This window comes from Nomascus leucogenys, chromosome 25 (assembly GCF_006542625.1).
Source record: "Nomascus leucogenys isolate Asia chromosome 25, Asia_NLE_v1, whole genome shotgun sequence".
Taxonomy (NCBI): Eukaryota; Metazoa; Chordata; class Mammalia; order Primates; family Hylobatidae; genus Nomascus; species Nomascus leucogenys.
In genome coordinates this window covers 1,943,747-1,962,961 of record NC_044405.1, presented here as the reverse complement: position 1 = coordinate 1,962,961, position 19,215 = coordinate 1,943,747, and the positions used below count along the sequence as shown (strand labels likewise).

General features: G+C 36.2%; 1 protein-coding gene across 4 annotated transcripts in view; it reads right to left on the bottom strand.

Annotated features, from left to right (window-relative positions):
* USP25 (ubiquitin specific peptidase 25) overlaps window positions 1-19,215 on the bottom strand; it is a 160,017-nt gene that overhangs the window by 97,349 nt on the left and 43,453 nt on the right. For 3 of the 4 annotated variants that reach the window (XM_030806028.1, XM_012501904.2, XM_030806029.1), the window contains one exon: window positions 13,399-13,522. In XM_030806028.1, coding sequence (XP_030661888.1) covers window positions 13,399-13,522 — 124 coding nt within the window. Of the gene's footprint in view, window positions 1-13,366; window positions 13,372-13,398; window positions 13,523-19,215 lie in introns of those variants that run through there. The other variant, XM_030806030.1, reaches the window with a different exon arrangement.

The window sequence follows — 19,215 nt, the reverse complement described above, 5'->3', positions numbered from 1 at the left end:
TAACAACATGATATGTTAAAATGTAAACTCATGTAGTGAAAAGTAAACAGTTTCTACTTCTGTCACATTTAAGAGTGACCCAACTGGCCAGCACTACTCTCTGCCCAAAAACCAACTCCCACAGGCAACCCCAGACTCTAGGCTTGTTTCACGAAAAGACATAGAACTCCTTGAAAGACATTTCGTTAGATGAAGTGGGGCAGAGGAAAACCAAAGAATATCTAGAACATTCTACTGTTACCAGAAAGCAAGTTTTCAAGAATACAAGGGAGAGATAGAAAGATAGTCAACTTGACTCTCCTATTGGAGACCCAGGAGGTCCTAAAGACCTTCTAACAGTTACATTTTGCAGTTCAGCAGAATAATAATAACTCGAACAAACTGAATTTGTTCAAGACTGGTTTATGCTCAAAAAGAAAGGTTAATGCACAGTATATAAAAAGTAACTGTAATACAAAAGACTGTCATATATAGAGGGGATATTTAACTTTTTATTGACTTTTATAAATGGCAGTATTCTCATTTGGAAATTTTGTTCCTTTTGTAATATATATGTATATTTAGACATTGAGATACAGCAAACTTATTTATATCTTGGTAGTCAGAAATAAATAGACTAAAACATGGAATAAGTTCTGGGAAAGGTAGACAGAAACGATACCATAAAACAATTAGTACCAGTGATCCTATATGAGAGATAGAAGAGGTACCCAGCAATTGACTAGTACCAGTGCAGATAGACAATAATTATGTAAAAAGAGGATTCTACAGCATATTCCAAAATAGAAACTGCTCAAAAGTCTAAAAGAACCAGACGTAATCCTGAATCTACAGCATATGAACATGTCATTATATTTAACTACTAATTATAACAAGAAACAAATCCTTAATAATGTCAACAGAGCAGATCACACATATCATAAGAAGCAGAAAATGGTTCATACATACATTAGTTACAGAAAACTTGAGCACGTCTGATTTCTGCACAATACACCCTAAGTACATTTTTCATATTCCAGATCTGGGCTAACATTACTAAACCCCAGGAAGGTCTTTTGAAATGTTTTTAAGTATAGTCAATTCCTTTATGCCCCTCTTCTGCTCTACCAAAAAATATACACCACTTGATTTGTATGTTTACATACAAAATATTCAATGTAAACACCACATTGATATATTGAGATAATGTAAGCTTTTTAGTTCCTTTGCCTTCTCTCTCCCCACACAGGACTTGCAAGAATGTGTGGCCTCAAATGTACTTTCTAGGAGCAAGTAACGCCTGAACCATTTGTCACACCATTCCAAAAAGGAAGTTAGAAGGGCAAGAAAGTTAGGGATACGAACCAAGGCAACATCTTCCCAGCACTCCTATATAACTTTCTTTAGAGGTCAAATGAGGCACAAAGTGTAACAACTTTGATTAAAGTTCAAGAGATACATGTAATTGCTGATTGCTCCTCAAAGTCACCTAAGATTTAAAAATAATAGCCATTTCCCAAGTAGCTCAATTCAGTCATATGGTAGATATTGTCATTCATTGTTAACAAAAGTATGGGTTTTAAAGAAATGGGTTTATCACAATACATCTTAACCATACCACATGGTAGAATTGTGGTGCAAAAAAAAGAATGTAGGTGAAAGGGGAATGCCATGATTTCCTGACCCTCTTAGTTTAAACATATTTTATCACCAGAATTTTACAGCATGCCTCAGTAGGTCTCCTCCTACCATCTCCTCTCGGTTCCTAAAGAACTTAATAAACACACTTAACACTGTGCCAAAAATATTAACCAGTGTCTCCAATCAGTGTCTGAAAAATGGAAACAAGAATTTGCTTTACCTCTAGAGCGAACGTTAAAAATGAGTGATAAACACGTTTTTAAAGTAAACGGATGATTAAGATATTAAATGCTGCTACTTCTTGGTTATTGATTGACCGACTGATTGCAAAAGCCAACCTCTAGCTCAAATAATGCTCTATTGCTCTGCCTAATCCCCTTCTATAATCTAGTACTGGCACCATAAATCCAACTTTTTATAAAGCAAAATCCTGCATAAGGCTTCCTCCCCTGGCCTTTCCAATGATACTACCCAAGCTCTTAAGTATAAGACATGCAGTGGCTAAAATCCAGGTATTACCAGCTGGTAGAGGAGAAAAAAAAAGACAGGCAAATTTCAGAGATAGCCTATAACAAAATGTTTGAAGGGTAAACTCACAAGCCACAAACCAAAAACCAGCCTGACCTATCACCTTGCTTTATCTTCTCAAAACTGGTCATGACCTTGGTAATAAGCAATATAAAAAGAAGACAAAATGTTTTGCTGCGTCTTTTCCTTTCACACACTACGCTAAATGTTTAAAGCATTTACATATGGTAGATCTTCATGTTTCCATTAAATTTTATTACATGGTGGTTTTATTTGGGGGAGGGTGAGGGGGTGTTATTATTTTATCGTTTTTGTGTTGTTAAATTGCCTATAGCAGTAATACTGAAAATATCCCACTTTATAGCTCACCTAAGCCCCTTTTTGGAGCTGAGAAACATGCATATACTTTAAGCTGTATAGATCAACCACAAAGAAAAAAAAAGGGGGGCGGTGGGGAATGAGACATCTCATTTGATTTCTTAAAAAAGCAAAACAAAACTAATGGTATTTTTAACTGGGATCAAACTAAACCCATAAATCAATCTAAGAAGAACTGACCAGTTTGACAATGGTCTTCCAAATCATGAAACAGCATATGTTTCAAAATATTTATGTATTCCTTAATGTGTCTTAATGATGTTTAATCATTTTCTTCCTGGAAGTTCTTGTATATTTCTTAGATTTACTCCAGGTAACAACTTTTGTCAAAAATCAGTTGGCTGTAGGTGTGTCCATTTCTGGGCTATTCTGTTCCACTGGTCTATGTGTCTGTTTTTTACACCAATATCATTGTTTTGGTTACTATATTCTAGCAGTACATTTGGAAGTCAGGTAATGATGCCTCTACCTTTTGTTCCTTTTGCTCAGGCTTGCTTTGGCTATTTGGGCTTTTTTGTGATTCCATATGAATTTTTGGGATTGTCTTTTCTAATTCTCTGAAGGGTCACTGGAATTCTTTTTTTTTTTTTTATTGTACTTTAAGTTTTAGGGTACATGTGCACAATGTGCAGGTTTGTTACATAGGTATCGATGTGCCATGTTGGTGTGCTGCACCCATTAACTCGTCATTTAGCATTAGGTAGATCTCTTAATGCTATCCCTCCCCCCTCCCCCCACCCCACAACAGTCCCCGGAGTGTGATGTTCCCCTTTCTGTGTCCATGTGTTCTCATTGTTCAATTCCCACCTATGAGTGAGAACATGCGGTGTTTGGTTTTTTGTCCTTGCGATAGTTTGCTGAGAATGATGATTTCCAGTTTCATCCATGTCCCTACAAAGGACATGAACTCATCATTTTCTATGGCTGCATAGTATTCCATGGTGTATATGTGCCACATTTTCTTAATCCAGTCTATCGTTGTTGGACATTTGGGTTAATTCCAAGTCTTTGCTATTGTGAATAGTGCCACAATAAACATACGTGTGCATGTGTCTTTATAGCAGCATGATTTATAGTCCTTTGGGTATATACCCAGTAATGGGATGGCTGGGTCAAATGGTATTTCTAGTTCTAGATTCCTGAGGAATCGCCACACTGACTTCCACAATGGTTGAACTAGTTTACAGTCCCATCAACAGTGTAAAAGTGTTCCTATTTCTCAACATCCTCTCCAGCACCTGTTGTTTCCTGACTTTTTAATGATGGCCATTCTAACTGGTGTGAGATGGTATCTCGTTGTGGTTTTGATTTGCATTTCTCTGATGGGGTCACTGGAATTTTTATATGGACTGCAGTAAGTCTGGAGATGACTTCAGGTAGTATGGCCATTTTAACAATATTAATTCTTCTAATCCATGAACATATGATGTATTTCCATTTGTTTGTGTCTTCTATTTCTTTCCTCAATGTTTTATAGTTTTCAGTGTAGAGATCTTTTATCTCTTTGGTTAAGTTTATTCTTAGGTATCTTGATTTTTTGTAGCTATTGTAAATGAAATTGTTTTCTTAATTTTTCAAATAACTCACCATTAGCATATAGAAGTGCTGATTTTTGTATGTTAATTTTGTGTCCTACACTTTTACTGAATTCACTTATGAGTTGTAGCAGTTTTTTGGTGAACTCTTTATGGCTTTCTATATTTAAGATCATATCATCTGGAAACAGAGACAATTTTACTTTCTCCTTTCCAATTTCAATGTCTTTTATTTCTTTCTCCTGCCTAACTGCTCTAAGACTTCCAGTACTATGTTGAATAGGATTGGTGGAAGTGGGCATCTTTGTTAGGTTCTTGATCTTAGTGGAAAAGCTTTCATTTTTTTCCCCATTCAGTATACTACTAGCTGTGGGTTTCTCAACTATGGTCTTTATTGTGTTGAGGTACATACTTTCTGTATCTATTTTGAGAGTTTTTATCGTGAAGGGATGTTAAACTTTGTAACGTGCTTTTTTCTGTATCTACTGAAATTATATGGTTTTCGTTCTCTTTGTTACTGTGATGTATCACATTTATTGATTTGTGTATGTTGAACCATCCCTGCATCTCTGGGATGAATCTCAATCATAGTGGATGATGTTTTTAATATGCTGTTGAATCGGACTTGCTAGAATCTTGTTGAGAATTTCTGCATCTAGGTTGATCAGGGACACTGGCCTGTTTTCTTTTTGTTGTGTCCTTGTCTAGTTTTTGAATCAGGGTAATGCTGGCCTCATCAAATGAGTTTGGAGGTATTCCCTCCTCTTTAATTTTCCGGAATAGTTTGATAATTAATACTAGTTGTTCTTTAAATGCTTGACAGACTTCAGCAATGTAGCCATCAGAAACTAGGGATTTTTATGTCAGGCTTTAGCAGTTATTCAATTCTCTCACTCATTGTGGTCTGCTGATTTTTTCCATTTCTTCTCAATTTAATCTTGGTAGGTTGTGTGTGTTCAAGAATTTATCCATTTTTCCTATTTTCTAGAATTTGTTGGTATACAGTTGTTCATAACAGTCTCTTGTGATCCTCCAATTCTGTGATACATTTGTAATGTTTCATTTTTCATGTCTGGTTTTATTTATTCGAGTCTTTTTTTTCTCTTTTTTCTTAGTCTAGCTAAAGGTTTGTTGATTCTGTTTATCTTCTCAAAAAAATTTCACTGATCTTCTGAATTGCTTTTTTAGTCTCCATTTGTTTACTTCTGCTCTAAGCTTTATTATTTCCATCCTACCAATTTTGGGTTTAGTTTGTTCTTGCTTTTCAAGTTTCTTTAAGTTGCACAGGTAATCTGTTTATTAGAAATCTTTCTTCATTTCTGATGCAGGCATTTATTGCCATGAACTTCTAGAACAGGTTTCACTGTGTCCCATAGGTTTGGGTAAAATGTGTTTCCATGCTCCTTTGACCCTGTGAACTTTCTAATTACCCTTTTAATTTCTTCACTAACCCATTGGTTATTAGGGTGCATATTAACTTCCATGTATTTGTTGGTTTCTAACGTTTTTCTTGTTGTTGATTTCTAGTTTTATATAGTTGTGATCTGGTAAAATACTTGATATAATCTCTAACATATGATCTTTACTGGAGAATATTCCATGCACAGTTGAAAAGAATGTGTATTATGCAGCTGTTCATGTTCTGTAAATGTCCACGGTGTAGTTTAAGTTTCATGTTTCTAGATCATTTGTCTATTGTTAAAAGCGGGATGCTGAAGTCCCTACTATTGTTGTATTGGAGTCTATTTCCCCCTTTAAATCTAATAATATTTGCTTTATATATTTGGATGTTCTGGTGTTCGGTGCTTACATATTTACAGTTTTGCTTCTTGGCGAATTGATCCTTTTATTATTACATAATGACTTTGTCTCTTTTTACAGTTTTCGACTTAAGGTCTATTGTATCTAGTACAAGTATGGCTACTTCTGCTCACTTTTGGTTTGAATTTGCATGGGATATCTTTGTCCATCCCTTCACTTTCAGTCTATGTTTATATTTAACGATGAGGTGTGCCTCTTGTAGGCAACATATAGTTGGGTCCTTTTTTTTTAATCCATCCAGCTGCTCTATATTTTTTAATTGGGGAATTTAATCCACTTACATTCAAGGTTACTATTGATAAGTAATAATTTACTCATGCTAGTTTGTTTTCTCAATATTATGAAGATCCTTCGTCTGATTCTTCTCCTCTTGTTTACTTCTGTGGTTTGGTGGTTTTCTGTAATGCTAAGCTTTGTTTCCTTTCTCGTTTATCTATCTACTATAATTTTTCTTGTGGTTACCATGGAGCTAACATAAAGAGTCTTATAGTTGCAACAGACTATTTTAAGCTAATAACAACTTAACTTTGGTCACACAAAAATAATCAAGACTTTTTCCCCTCACTCCCCTAACTCACCATGATTAGTGTTTTGATTGCTGTAATTTACATCTTTATCTTTTTTTTTTTTTTTTTGAAACAGAGTTTCGCTCTTGTTGCCCAGGCTGGAGTCCAATGGCTCCACCTCCCAAGTTCAAGCAATTCTCCTGTCTCAGCCACCCAAGTAGCTTGGATTACAGGCATGCACCACCATGCTCAGCTAATTTTGTATTTTTAGTGGAGATGGGGTTTCTCCATGTTGATCAGGCTGGTCTCAAACTCCTGACCTCGGATGATCCACCAGCCTCAGCCTCCGAAAGTGCTGGGATTACAGGTGTGAGCCACCACACCCAGCCACATCTTTATCTTTCATGTGTTCCTTAGCCACTAATTGTAGCTGTTGATGTTTCTGACGTTTTTAACTTTAAACCTTCATATTAGAGGACTGAAGGAATTACACAGCACCATTATAGCACTGGGGTATTCTGAATATGATTATGGATTTACCTATTTTGATGAGTTTTATATTTTCACACATTTTCATGATATTAATCATTCTTTCATTTCCTATTATTTCCTCTAAGTGCTTTTTGTAGGACCAATCCAGTGGTGATGAATTCCATCGCCTTTGCTTGTCTGGGAACGTCTCTATTTCTTTTTCTTTCTTTTTTTATTTTTTTTGAGACGGAGTCTCACTCTGTTGCCCAGGCTGGAGTGCAGTGGCACAATCTCGGCTCACTGCAAGCTCTGCCTCCTGGGTTCACGCCATTCTCCTGCCTCAGCCTCCCGAGTAGCTGGGACTACAGGTGCCTGCCACCATGCTCGGCTAATTTTTTGTATTTTTTTTTTTTTTTTTTTTTAGTACAGACGGAGTTTCACCATGTTAGCCAAGATGGTCTCAATCTCCTGACCTCATGATCCGCCCACTTCAGCCTCCTAAAGTGCTGAGATTACAGGCGTGAGCTGCCGCGCCTGGCCCTTCTTTTTCATTTCTTAAGGATAGCACTGCCGGCTATATTCTCTGCTGATAGTTTTTATTTTTATTTTTATTTTTATTTTTTCCCAGCACTGTGAATATGTCATCCAACTCTCTCCTGTCTTGTACAGTCTCTGCTGAGAAATGTACTGACAGTCTAATGGGAATTCCCATATACGTGACGTAATGTTTTTGTCTTACAGCTTTTAGAATTGTGTACCTTTGAGAAGATTTTGAGGGGTTGAATTTTATTGGGGATCTTTTCATTCCCAGATGTCCATAACTTCCCAAGACTTTCTTCCAAGAAGTGCAGAAGGGCACAGGCAATCTATTTAACCAAATGGGTGGTCTACGCCTCTCTTCACTACTTCTTTCTCTGGCACTCCCATAATATGAATATAGGTTTGCTTAATGGTGTCTGCTAAGTCCTATGGGCTTTCTTCATTCTTGGTTATTCTTTTTTTTTTTCTTCCTCTGAATGGGTTATTTCAAAAGATCTGTCTTCAAGTTCAGAAATGTATTATTCTGCATGTTCTAGTCTGTTACTGTGGCTCTCAGTTGCATTTTTTTTTAATTTCATTCACCGAATTCCTCAAGCTCCAAGATTTCTGTTTTGTTCCTTTCCGTAATATCTATCTTCGTTTAATTTCTCACTCGGCTAATGAATGTATTAATTTCGTTAAATCGTTGTATTCTCCTACAACTCAAAAGTTTCTTTAATGTCGTTATTTTGAATTATTTTTCATGCATTTCATAAATATTCTTTTCTTTGGATTCTGTTACTAAAGATGCATTGTGGTGCCAGGTTTGGGGGTGACAGGTTTCTTTGCTTTTTCATGATTCTTCTGTCTCTATGTTGGTACTTGTGCATCTAATGGACAATTGCTTTTTCCAATTTTAATGAGCAGCTTTCATAGGAAGAGGTTTTTTCCTGTTGATGGGTCTTAGGGTGCTGACTGGAAATGGTGTGGTGGCTTTGGTTCAGGGTGGACTCAGTACTGTGGTGTCCAAACAGATTATTCAGCTAGAATCCTCACCTGCGGTGTCCGTGATTATCTCAGTGACTTAGTATGCAGGAGCCCATGACTGTGGTGGCATGGTTTTTCTGGAGTTGGGGGCACCAGGCTGGTTGCTGGTCAGGCACATGCTTATGCAGCAGGCCAGAAAGGTTGTACGATTATCCTTCCTGAATGGCAGGGTTACTGCTGGGCTGGCTATCAGGCCAGGGGTGGATGCATGCAGGTCTGGAGGCTGTGCATGACTCTGGTGATGTAGGGTTAAGCTGTGGAAAGAGTGCCTCCAAACCAGCTACTGGACTAAAGGTAGGAAACTGTGGCCCAGAAGCTGTGCAGAATCCTCCAGTGGTATAGGCAGACAACCTTTGGGCCAGCTGTTCAAGCTGGGAGCAAGTTCACACAGGCCCGCTGGCTGTACACTACTCTCTCCCTTGGGGTGGGGCCACCTCCAGGCCAGCTAGAGCCAGGGACAGATGTACACTAGCCTGGTGGCTGCATGGGGCTGCCCTGCCATGCAGGCCCACCTGCTTCCCTGGGTAATAGGGAGCCTTGTGGGTTTAGGTATCAGGGCCCCAGTAGTGCCTTTGAGCCTAGGCTCCAAGTAGCCAAGGTATTAGTGCTAGAGGCACTTGTGTGAACTTTCTGGAATGAGGGCAATGCCTCTGGGATACAGGGTGGCTACTGGCCTCCAGGTCAGGAAGCACTCCAGATGTGGGCTTGGTTTCACAGTTGTGTCATCCCTTAGCTGCTTGGGTTGCAGGGGTGCAGGGTGTCAAAGAGGTTCCTGCTGTGGGGGAACGCAGCCACATGTACTTTCAGCAACTGTTTATGCTGGACTTGGCACCTGTGAGGACTGGGGAACTCTCTTGTAGCAGTGACTGCTGGCATCTGTGGTGGTGATGAGGACTGATGATTCTCAGCTTACCTCCTTCCTGTAAGAAGAGGAACCCCCTGGCTTTGATTCAATCCTGGCAGGGGAGACAGTATGGCAGAGGCAGGATACTTTGCTCTCCTCCCTGTAGAGCTATTCTTGACTCTATGCTCTACAGGGACTTTGCTGTTCTCCTGGTACTCTCCAGTGCATTTCCTCTGTCACTCCAAACAAAATAAACTTATTTGTTGTTTTGGTTCCTTTTTTGTGAGGGGAATGAGAGCCAAGCAACTCTAGTCGGCGATCTTGCTGACATCACTTCCCATCAGTCTTTTTAATTTTAGCCACTGTGATGGATGAGTGCTCTAATGTGTTCTTCAATGAGATGAACAGAATAAAGCTTTTGATCAAACTTGCACAACCCAGATCACCACCACTGCCACAATCTTAATACCCAAAATGCAATCACACCCACAATCATATACAGAGTACAAATTAAGGAACTCTATGTTTCTAACACAGAGGCTACCACTACTTGTCAGACATGTGTCTCCTACCAAAAGTTGACCTATGTATCTGGCCGTAGGAGAGCCCACATTGCATGGGGTGTGGCTCCTGCCACACGGACGGCCTGATTACATCGACCAGTTGATCCCTCTTCCTGGGGATATCAGTGGTACCTCACTGTTGCTGATACTTTTTCAAGATACACTGCTGCTGTTCATCAGTTACCTACAGCCACAACCTTGTAGCCCGGGAAACTAATCTGTGTCATATTTCTTACTTTTCCAGATCATCTATAACCTGACATAATGCATCTTAAATGGTTTGATGGTTATTCGATGGCCCTTCCATGCTCCTTCGCATCCACAAGTGGCTGGTATTATTGAGCACCGAAATCCTCCTCAAAGATCAATTTTAAAAGATTTCTAACTCTGCCTCTCTCATCCACTCCTGTTTCACACACCATCTTTAGGCAGTTCCCCTTCACAGCTGCTTCCTCAGTAATGATAAGGATAAAAAATGTAGGAGTTATACAGACCTATTTTAATAATTCAGAATTCCACCCTGACTATTTCTGGACATGATCCTTCTTTCTTTCCCCAGTGGCAACTCCAGGCTGAAGATAACAAGAAATAACTAGCTGAAACACAGAAATAATGAGGAAAAAAGAGAATCTGTAGTCTACTATTTCTTGAAATTGTTGAAGGTGCGTGCTCTTTGTAACAATTTTAGCTAGAAAACTTAGCACTATCTTCTAATGAGGCACTTCAAAGTTATTTCATGAGGCAAGCTATTTTCACAACAAATATGCCATAGACACAAACCAGTCACAATGTAGTTTATTAACAAATTTCAACTGTCCATACTCCACTTGTGTCCTGGCAGTGATAATCAAGAGATAATAAATACATCCAATTCTGACACTAAAAAGTATATAAAGAAATACTTTTAAAATGTTCTACTTAAAAAATTTTACAACGAAATGTATAAATGCCTAAACACAGGATTCTAAGATATAAAAAGACAGGCTTTATCTCACCAAATTACACACAATGTAATATCCTAATGTGTAACTTCACATTAAATTATGTCTCCTAAAATATAATAAGCAAATGATTCTGGAATTTTATTTGCAAAGACTTTCCCTGTATCAACTTCAGTAATGAAGAAGGAGTTAATTTACTTTTAAGCATAATATATAAATGTCTTCCTTTTAAAACGCATCATTTTCTCTTTTGAATTTAGAGTTCTATACCTTAATAAACCCATAGGAGCAAATATATCCCTGATAATGTTTAGCTAGAACTCTCCATACCCTCTTTTTCTAATATAACATGATTTACATATAAGTTTATTAAATGCATATTTTGCACTGAACACCCATTTGTTCATTGTGGGTTATTGAATTTACACATAATTAATATGACTCTTTTACTTCTAGGGAGTATAGCTTTATGGCATGTTACATTATGCCAAATCTCTATGTCATCTACAAAAACAATATCTACCAAATATTTACTATTTTTAAATTACATTAAAATGTAAAAGACCTAGAATAAAAAAAAGCATTATCTGAAGAGACATTCTTTTGCCATTTTGGATAAAAACAACTCCAAAACAATAATATAACATATACATTGAACTGAATATCAAATTAGGAACAGCCTTCATCCCTTTTTATATTACCTTACTTTTATTATATAATTAGTACCTGTTGTTTTAATTAGAAAACACATAATAGAACTACTGATACTAATTGGGTATATAAGCTCACATACATTTTATATTCATATACTCATATAAATTCATATAAACAAAAATATTTTAAAAATTTTAAAATAAACAAAAAATTTTTAAAAATATTTGTATCAAGTATACATTATTTTTATAACCCTTTTCACATAAAATCATGCCCCATACATATGAAATCCAACTCATGTGTTTTGTATTTAAAATATTTCTCAAAGTAGGCAGGACGCAGTGGCTCATGCCTGTAATCCCAGCACTTTGGGAGGCCGAGGCGGGTGGATCACGAGGTCAGGAGATCGAGACCATCCTGGCTAACACGGTGAAACCCCGTCTCTACTAAAAATACAAAAAAATTAGCCCGGCGTGGTGGCGGGCACCTGTAGTCCCAGCTACTCGGGATGCTGAGGCAGGAGAATGGCGTGAACCCGGGAGGCGGAGCTTGCAGTGAGCCGAGATCATGCCACTGCACTCCAGCCTGGGCGACAGAGCGAGACTCCGTCTCAAAAAAAATAAATAAATAAAAATAAAAAAATATATATATTTCTCAAAGTTTAAGTATTGTCGTTTTATAATTATTCAAGACAATTATGCATTGCAATACACGTTTTAAAAAGAAAAAGCCCAATTCATATAATTTCTCAAATGCTTCAGAAAATAAGCCTAACTATGTATCTTTTGGTTTTCATTTAAAATTCCTGGCAATAAATATTAGCCACAACTAATGAGAGGGACAATAGAGTTTAATTAGGTCTTTACATAATATAATGTCTTACAAAGTCGTTTCCCAAGTAACATTTAAAGACGTTAAAAAGTCGCACTAAGATAAAAAATTATATGCCTTTGCTAAACATAGCATTTTGAAACATTTCCTACCATACAGTAATCTCTGATTATTTGGAAAGAAATATCCTATTGATATTGTGCCAAGAAAAATTACCTGAGAAATTTGGTACATTCTGTTACCAAAGGACTATGTTAAAGGAAAAGAACATTAAAATCTTAAGATGCATCTGAGCTGTGTGCCTTTGGAAAAAGCACATTTAACCTCTTGCAAGCTAAATTTCTTCTTCAGTAACATAGAGTTACCACTGCCTTCAAATAGTTGTTTAGAGGATTACAGTTAGTTATAACTTAATGGCTTATTAAATTATTGTATCTCCATCTTTAGAGGTATTATGAAAACCAAATGTATCTTTTAGTCCTTAGATGAATCAAACTGTTTCAAACTACAAAGTTTTGGTTATTAAATTAAAAACTGCATTCTAGCACACCTCTTGAAGCCCTGCCCATTTATTTGAACAATATATATAAGCATATTATCATGCTATAGATCAGAGGTCAGCAAACCACAGCCGAGGGGACAAATCCAACTGGCTGCCTTTGTAAATCAAGATTTATTAGGATACAGCCACGCTCATTATATTATGTATCAGCTATAGCTGCTTTTGCATTATGACACCAGAGCTGAACAGCTATAACAGAAACCCTATAGCCAACAAAGCCAAAAATATTTACCATTAGCCCTTTACAGAAAAAGGATGCTGACCCTTGCTATAAATTGTTATAAATTGGGCAGTGCATCCAAAAAAGATAGGGGAAGAAAAAAAATGAAAGAAATATTAAAATATGCACCTAAATGTAATCCCTCATAACACCATCCCAAAATCTTAAAAATCTAAACCCAAATGCAATCAAAACTAAATATGAAGATTTGGTTACACAAAATTTAAAAATACACAAGCATATTACTAGTTTAGAGTAACAAAGTATATCTTATTACCTCTTAAAATTAATTTAACCCAATTAATGATTTCTATTTTTAAAAGTACTTATATCTGCTTTATACAAATTATGTTTTTACCTGCTAATGGCTTGTTCCTCATCAGTTATTCCAGTCTCCCTGAATGCCCTGTTTGATTCGGCCAAACTCAAGGCAATTGCTCTCTGAAGATCATCTTTATCATCTCCAGTGAGATCAATCACATCTGAAAAGCAAAACTATCTTTCTCAAAATTAAAAGTAAAACAAAATGAAAGGTAATTTTTATTATGGAGACTTTATATCCAATAAACTCTTTAAACCAGTCAGTACCAACTAATTTTGTATTTCTAAAAGCCTATCTAAAAATAAATGCAAACACATTTTGAACTGGTCATACTGAGTAACTCAATTATTTTTTTGATAAAATATACCTAAAGCAGTAAGCAGAAATATATTTCACTGTAGAAGAATCTCCGTATTTACTATGGGGTCTCTTATTAAAAGCTAATAAGCAGAAAGATGCTGAGAATGGTTTATCAACAAAAATTGAAATCAATACAATTAAACATTTACATTTCCGCTTTCTGAAGTTAACCCAATTACATACGCATTATATTCTGTCCATACTACTACTGTCTAGACATTATCAAATTACAGTAATTAACAATGAACCCTTAAAAACTGGTGTTTCAGAAACTAACCACAGATGTACATTTACATATACATTTTTTAAATTCTGAAAGAATGTGCCAAACTATTGACAGTGGTTAACTCTGAGGAAAGGAGTTATAGGAGGAAGAAGTACAAGAATCTTACACTTTCTATTTAAATACTTCTATACAATCTGAATTGTTTAATAAATATGCAGTCCTTTTAATTTAAAACAAGATTCTCATTTCACAAAAATGAAATATACAAGTGAATGAAACAAGCCCTCTTCTAACAAAAAATAATAGCCTTAATGCTATTAAGTATTAATTCTTTTTCCAAAAAAGGTTACAACTAACACCGCCTTCAATAAAAATGACTTTTAATCCAATTTCCCAATATATATTGGTCAATTTCCCTAAACCAGATGATGCCAATGATAAATACTCCCATTATCATTTAAGCAATGATAGAAACCATGGTATATTGCTAAGTAGGGAAGTGGTAACAGGTTACAAAACAATATGAACAGAAAGAGAAACTATCTGTTATTATCTTTGCATGGTTGGGATTATGCTTATTTGTATTTTGGACATGTTTTGCCTTTATTTTACTTATTTCTATTTTAAATTATATTTTTTAGAGACAGGGTCTCACTGTGTCACCCAGGCTAGAGGGCAGTGGCATGATCACAGCTCACTGCAATCTCAAACTCCTGAGTTCCAGTGATCCTCCCACTCCAACCTCCAGAGTAGCTAGGACTACAGGCATGCACCACTTAGCTAATTTTCTTTTTAATTTTTTGTAGACACAAGGTTTTGCGTGTTGCCCAGGCTGGTGTATTTTAGACATGTTAAAAATGTTTTCTTTGTAATCATACAATTTTAGAAGAGGAAAAAAAACAAACAAGATAGAGGATGGGGAGGATAAGGTGGCTTTCTTTTACCATATGGCTACAAGGTTTTACATAGATACTAGAAAAACATATTATATATTTAATGAAAAAAAGTAATGTATATTGATGTTTTCCAGAGTCTACTTCTATTCTCATCCACACGTTCTCCAAATAGTAGCTTGTAAGAAGATTTAAAATATTAGAAAGGATACCTGATCATGGAAGTGGTGGTATTTTTTTTAATGTCTTTAGAGAGTATAATAAAACCTCACAGAAGTGTATTAAGTAGAGCCCCCCATAAATGCAAGCAAGTAAAAATTGTGAAAGAGTTATATAGCATAGTAATTGAAATGGTGAATCACTTTACAGACAACAGCAGGCCACAGGTTTTACAAGTCTGGTTACAAAATCCAAGTCCACCCAGACCACAGCTGAAGATGAGCGTAACCCAGAACTGTACAGTTGAGCATAAATACTGATGAAGCAGCGAGGATAAAAAGGTATGGAATGCCTCATAAAAATGAAAGCTATCTTGGTTATTAAAATGGCTAGAACTTAGGTCTAAGTAAAGAAAGGATAATGAAAAGTGGAAAAAATTTGAAAATCAGAGAAGCAGAAAAACAGGGTTTAGGTATGTGATTAATTAGCGGTCAGATTCCATTATCTCCTTCTCCTAAGTTTACTTTCTTCAATTATAGAAACTAAACATAAAAAAAAAAACCAAAAAACTAGAAAAACTATCTTCCTTATTCACTGGCAGTTAGGGTTTTGGATGAAACTTAGGCCTCATCCATTAGAATGCACTAACATGAGATATGGAAGGCAGAGTGCGGCGGGGCCAGGGGGGAAGCCATTACCCTGTTGCCTTTGGCTGTTTTCTCTAGCGTGATTGAAAAGATTTAAGTTGTTCCACAGTATTCCAGACTCCAATTTCCAGCCTTAAGAATGTCAAGAGATGGAATATAAGTGGCAACTAGACTTTGCATTCCAATTTCCAGGCACAGCTCAGTGGCAGTTACCTAACCCTGGCTTCCTGTTTCCTGGGCTGCAGCTATAGAAGTATGTTCTTGAACTCAGTAGTCCTAGAGGCCGCTTTCCTAACTGTGACAGAAGTAGCTGCTTCCCTGACTGGTCAGTCCTGCAATGATGTAGGAGTCATTTCAGAAGGCTGAGCTAGAGCGTTCCTCCAGTCCTTCCAGTGATTTTTAAAGAACCTAATCCCCTGTATTAAATTCCTTATTTGAGAATTTCTAGAATGTTTACTTGTATCATGACTGACAAGTAAAACAAATGGGCTATAGCTGGAACTAATTTAAAAATAGCAACTACTTACACTTACAGCTTTTCCTAATTTATCAATTGTAATTCAAGCAACAAAAAAGCAAAAAAACAAGATGGGTTTTTTCCCCAAATATATTTTATAAATGAAATCACTGAAATTCTGAGAAATGAAGCACATCGTAAGAAGCGAGAATGGTGCACAGGCTTCAAAATTTAAGTCTTCTAACTCTTAAATCCAGTGATCTTTCTGCCTTACTAGCAGTTCTTCAAATATGGTCCACTGATCCTTGGGGTCCCCAGGGCCCCTTTGAAAAAAGGGAGGAAGGTCCTTAAATAAAAAAATAATAATACTCAGATATTATTTGCCTTTTGTACTATAGCCACATTTGCACCAATGATGCAAGACAATATTGAATAAAACTGCTGCATCTTAGCACAAATAAAGGCAGCAGCACCAAGTTGTGTAATTCACTGTATTAGTCACAAATATACACACTCACTTTTAAACAGAAGCCAAGCCAGTTTCTTTTAGAATTATGTTCTTGGCGAAAAGATTAAACCTAATTTTATTAAACCTCAAACCTTGATTTATGTTTAATTCTAACATAAGAAGTACACGTAAAGTACTTCTGCGATATATCCAGAGTATGCTGTTGCTAACAACTAGTGTAAAATGAGTTACAAGCTAAACTGATTTTTCCCATGGAATGCAATTTTTATTTAAAAGAAAAACTAACAAACTACAAACTAGAATTATTCAGACTTCAGTATTTAGCAAATGTTGTCTGGAAAAAGAAAGTGAGCGTGTTGCTTTAAGGAAAACAAATGTATCTGTTGACAATGATTAATATGGAATTTTCAAGCAAAAATCTAAACTTCGAAAAACTTGTTTCTACCACTGTGAGCGTGATATCTTCTCAATACTTACAGGCTTGTATATGAGTGGTGATAGTAACAAATTCAACTTTTTCTTATAATAGACATTCTTCAAGCATTTAAAAAGAAATCTTTTCAAATTACCAATGCACAGTGTTACAAAATCATGTATGGGTAAAAGATCCATCCAAAAAGCAAGAAACATTAATAGATTTTAATGCAACATAATATGAAAAGGTTGTTGATACCACCATAGAATAACTGATGTGATTTCGAATTCCACATTGCAACTAATCTTTAAGAAATTACCATCTGTTAAGTTTGGGTACAGCATTAAAAAGAATATCCATTATTATCTGATTATCAGTTAAAATACTCCTCCCTTTTCTAAATTATTATCTGTGTAATGCCAGATTTTCTTCACAAACTTCAACCAAAACAACTTATTGCAATAGAATGGCAAACCTTCAGAAGCACACTGGAGACTCTAGCTCTCCTCTAATACCGCAAACATTCAAGACTTGCAACAATGTAAAGCAATGTACTCTTCTCACCATTTTGTTTCAGCAAATGTGTTTTTCATAAAATATGTTATTCAAACACAATAGATTGACATTTTAATATGAACTAATAGCCTAAGCTTTTCTCAGTTTTAATTTCTAAAATAGTAAATTTTATGTACCCAAAAGCGCTGAGGTCCTCAATAATTTTTATGAGTGTAAAGGGGTCCTGAGAGCAAAAATAACAAGAATCACCATTTACTCCATGTTCTTAGACATGTTTTTTATGAAACAAATCATAATTGAAAATGGTTTTCTTTGGTTTTTACAATGTGATTCAAAATTTTTTGAAATAACTGGCAAAAGATAAAGATTAGGAGATTGTATGTGTACAATAATAGGTATTTCTTCCCTCATGCTCTGGGAGGAAAAAAATAAAAAACCAGAAGACCTGGTTACACGATTCCTGCATGGCAATAATCACTGTGACAAAGCCAGAGTGTAGTAGAAGTAGTAGTAGCAGCTCTCTTTAGATTCACTCTCCATTTGCCCCCACCCCCAACTTGGCCAGCCACACACACTCACATTACCTTCCTTGCCCTTGCATCCTTGCATATCCGTAAAAGGATAAAGCTGCTTGTGGCTAGAATGACTATACTAAATGGCTCCAGCCACTCCAGCCTCTCCTAGCATCTCCAATAGCGGAGGGTTCAGTATACAAGCACCTCTGTATCCCAGATGGGAATTTGAGCCTCCAATCCCTGGTATAGAGGAATAGTAGTCTTTAATGCTGGAAAAGTTGGTTGAGACCAGAGACTAACAATCCTTAACTGAAAAGCTGGGACTTCTTCCTTTAAGCAATGGAGGAGGTTTATTTATTATCTTAATTTCATTATAATTGTAACAATTTTCTCCATGATCTTCCTATTACTCCATAAAGCTGCTTCTTTTCACAGGGTATTTTAGAACAATATGACAATCCCGAAAGATAGCTGAATCCTGAAAGATCCCTCACATACGGTCCTCACATACAATCCTGAAAGATGCCTCACATATCAAATGCAATCCTGAAAGATACCTCACATACCAAATTCGCATGCCTTTAAGACCAGTAAAAGAAAGTAAAATGTTATTTCAACAGACTGGTTAAACCCAATTTATTCTTTTTCTGGACTTAGTGGAATAATGATTTGTGTAAAACATGTAATGAATTACCAATTTATAATAAAAACTAGTGCTCAGATATTCTCACATGCTTACAAAAGAAACAGAATAAGTTTGGCTGTAAACAACTTCTAACTGGTAAAAGTCAGTTATAAAAAATTAGCCTTTGTAGAACTTCCATCTCAATGCCAGAGCATTATTAATATTCTCATATCTGTGTCAAGGCAAGACCTTGGTAAAACACTAAAAACATTATTTTTAACCAACCCTCCCTCTAGTATTGGCGTGAACACAATTCAATAGCACACACATGGGAACAGTTAGCTGGGTGCCACTGTATAAAATCATGTTACAAATGCATCTAAGCAGTAATCTACATTTTTATGAGAGTCCAAATTAAAACATTTTTCCCGTAAAGTGAGAAATAGATACCAAAACATGATACTCATCCTACTATATCTTTCACTTTCAAAGGAATACCATTTGAGTAAAACTTATACACCAACTACCAAATATTTCTCAGCTAACTCCAAAATACATGCTAGTCATCAAC